The sequence below is a fragment of the Helobdella robusta genome (assembly GCF_000326865.2).
Source record: "Helobdella robusta unplaced genomic scaffold HELROscaffold_68, whole genome shotgun sequence".
Taxonomy (NCBI): Eukaryota; Metazoa; Annelida; class Clitellata; order Rhynchobdellida; family Glossiphoniidae; genus Helobdella; species Helobdella robusta.
The window spans coordinates 187,862-189,657 of NW_008705387.1; the positions used below are offsets into that span (position 1 = coordinate 187,862).

Genomic DNA, 1,796 nt, shown 5'->3' on the forward strand with positions numbered 1-1,796 from the left:
ATATATATATATATATATATATATATATATATATATATATATATATATATATATATATATATATATATATATATATATATATATATATATATATATATATATATATATATATATATATTGTTATAACCGTGCTACCGAATGCACTAGATTCTAGCGTATTCTAGAATGTTCTAGTGACAGGAGCATTCTAGAGTATGCTAGAATCGGACCATCGAAAAGAATCTAGAAACGACGCTTGCGAAGAGTATAAAAGCGCACGTCGCAAGCGATTAGTGAAATTCGTGATTTTGTGATCTCGTGAATAGCGATTCGGTGAATTATTTAAAGCAATATTTGATTTGTTTGTTGACGTTGTCATAGCGATAGATTTTAAACAATTTAAAAGTTAATTGTTGCGTTAATTTGAATTTGCTAGAAATAAACGATTAGTTGAATTCTTCTATAAATAAAGTTTAATAACTAATAACTGTTTGGTGTATTTTATTCAATCGAAGATTTGAACCCGTCGCATCGTAAATCGGTTACGACAGCGAGTATTATAACATTGGTGTCAGAAGTGGGATCTTCGACCAGCGATCTACTACTCATAGAAAAAGAACACGATGTCAAAACTGTGTGGTTTGAACGTAGTTCAGCTTCGAGAACAACTACAGAAACGAAGCCTTGTCACAAGTGGCAACAAAGAAGTACTAGTAGCACGTCTGAGAGAAGCTCTCATTGACGAAGGTAAGAACCCAGACGAATTCAAGTTTGATGGTGCTGATGAAGACAATGAAATTAGCACAGGAACGTTTACAACCGCTAAAATGATGGAACTTCTGCTTAGTATGTCAACTGAAATGAAACAGATCAAGGAACAGTCCGAACGACAGACAGAGGAGTTAAAACAGATCAAAGAACAGTCCGAACGACAGTCCGAACGACAGACAGAAGAGTTAAAACAACAGATCAAGGAACATTCCGAACGACAGACAGAGAGTTAAAACACGTAAAATTGGAAGTGGCAGAACAGATTGAAGAACAGTCAACAAGAATAGAAATGATCGAGCAGAAACTTGATCGTCAGACCGTTGAGGTAGATCACAAGATAGACAAATTGAAGCGAGAATTGGAGCAATCCAAAAAAATGGCCATGCCGTTAGATCACGCATCCGGAAGAACTTTGAAGGTACCAGCATTTGACGGAGAGATGTCCTGGAACGTTTATAAAACCCAGTTCGAAGCAGCGGTAACTAGTAACTGTTGGAACGGAAAAGAACGAGCAACAGCACTGATACTGGCCCTGCGAGGTTCAGCAGCAGAGGTTCTTCAGACGATTCCGGCGGAGAACCACTTCAACTTTACGTTATGGTGAAGAACACATGAAACAGATTTATCGGTCTCAGCTTAGAAACAGAACGCAACGATCTGGTAAATCCATTCAGCAGCTGGCACAAGATATCGAACGGTTGACATTGCTGTCGTATTCGACATCAGACCCCGAGCATAGAGACGAAACTGCCCTGGATACGTTTATCAAAGCCCTTCGTGATTCGGAACTCAAGCAATCCTTTCTCTTGTCAGATAAACGAAAACTCAAGGATGCCGTTGCACACAGTCTCACTTTTGAATCGGCAAAGCAAGCATCAAAAAGTGACGTACGTCTACGCCAAGTACATGAAGAATGCTCTTGCCAGAAGGTGGTTGTGAAACGCGAACGTCAACAGCATGGTGTACCCCAATGCTGGATTTGTGGTGAAAAAGGCCATCTACGTCGTGATTGTAAACACTGCCTAAAAGATAACTACTGCCGAAAT

At 38.9% G+C, this 1,796-nt stretch overlaps 1 protein-coding gene across 1 annotated transcript; it reads left to right on the plus strand.

Annotated features, from left to right (window-relative positions):
- Window positions 1-602: 602 nt before the first annotated feature.
- Window positions 603-983, plus strand: HELRODRAFT_89155 (hypothetical protein; the record flags this gene model as incomplete). The annotated part of the gene is made up of 1 exon (XM_009030389.1): window positions 603-983. One exon carries the CDS (start codon window positions 603-605, stop codon window positions 981-983), a length of 381 nt encoding a protein of 126 aa, XP_009028637.1.
- Window positions 984-1,796: the final 813 nt, after the last annotated feature.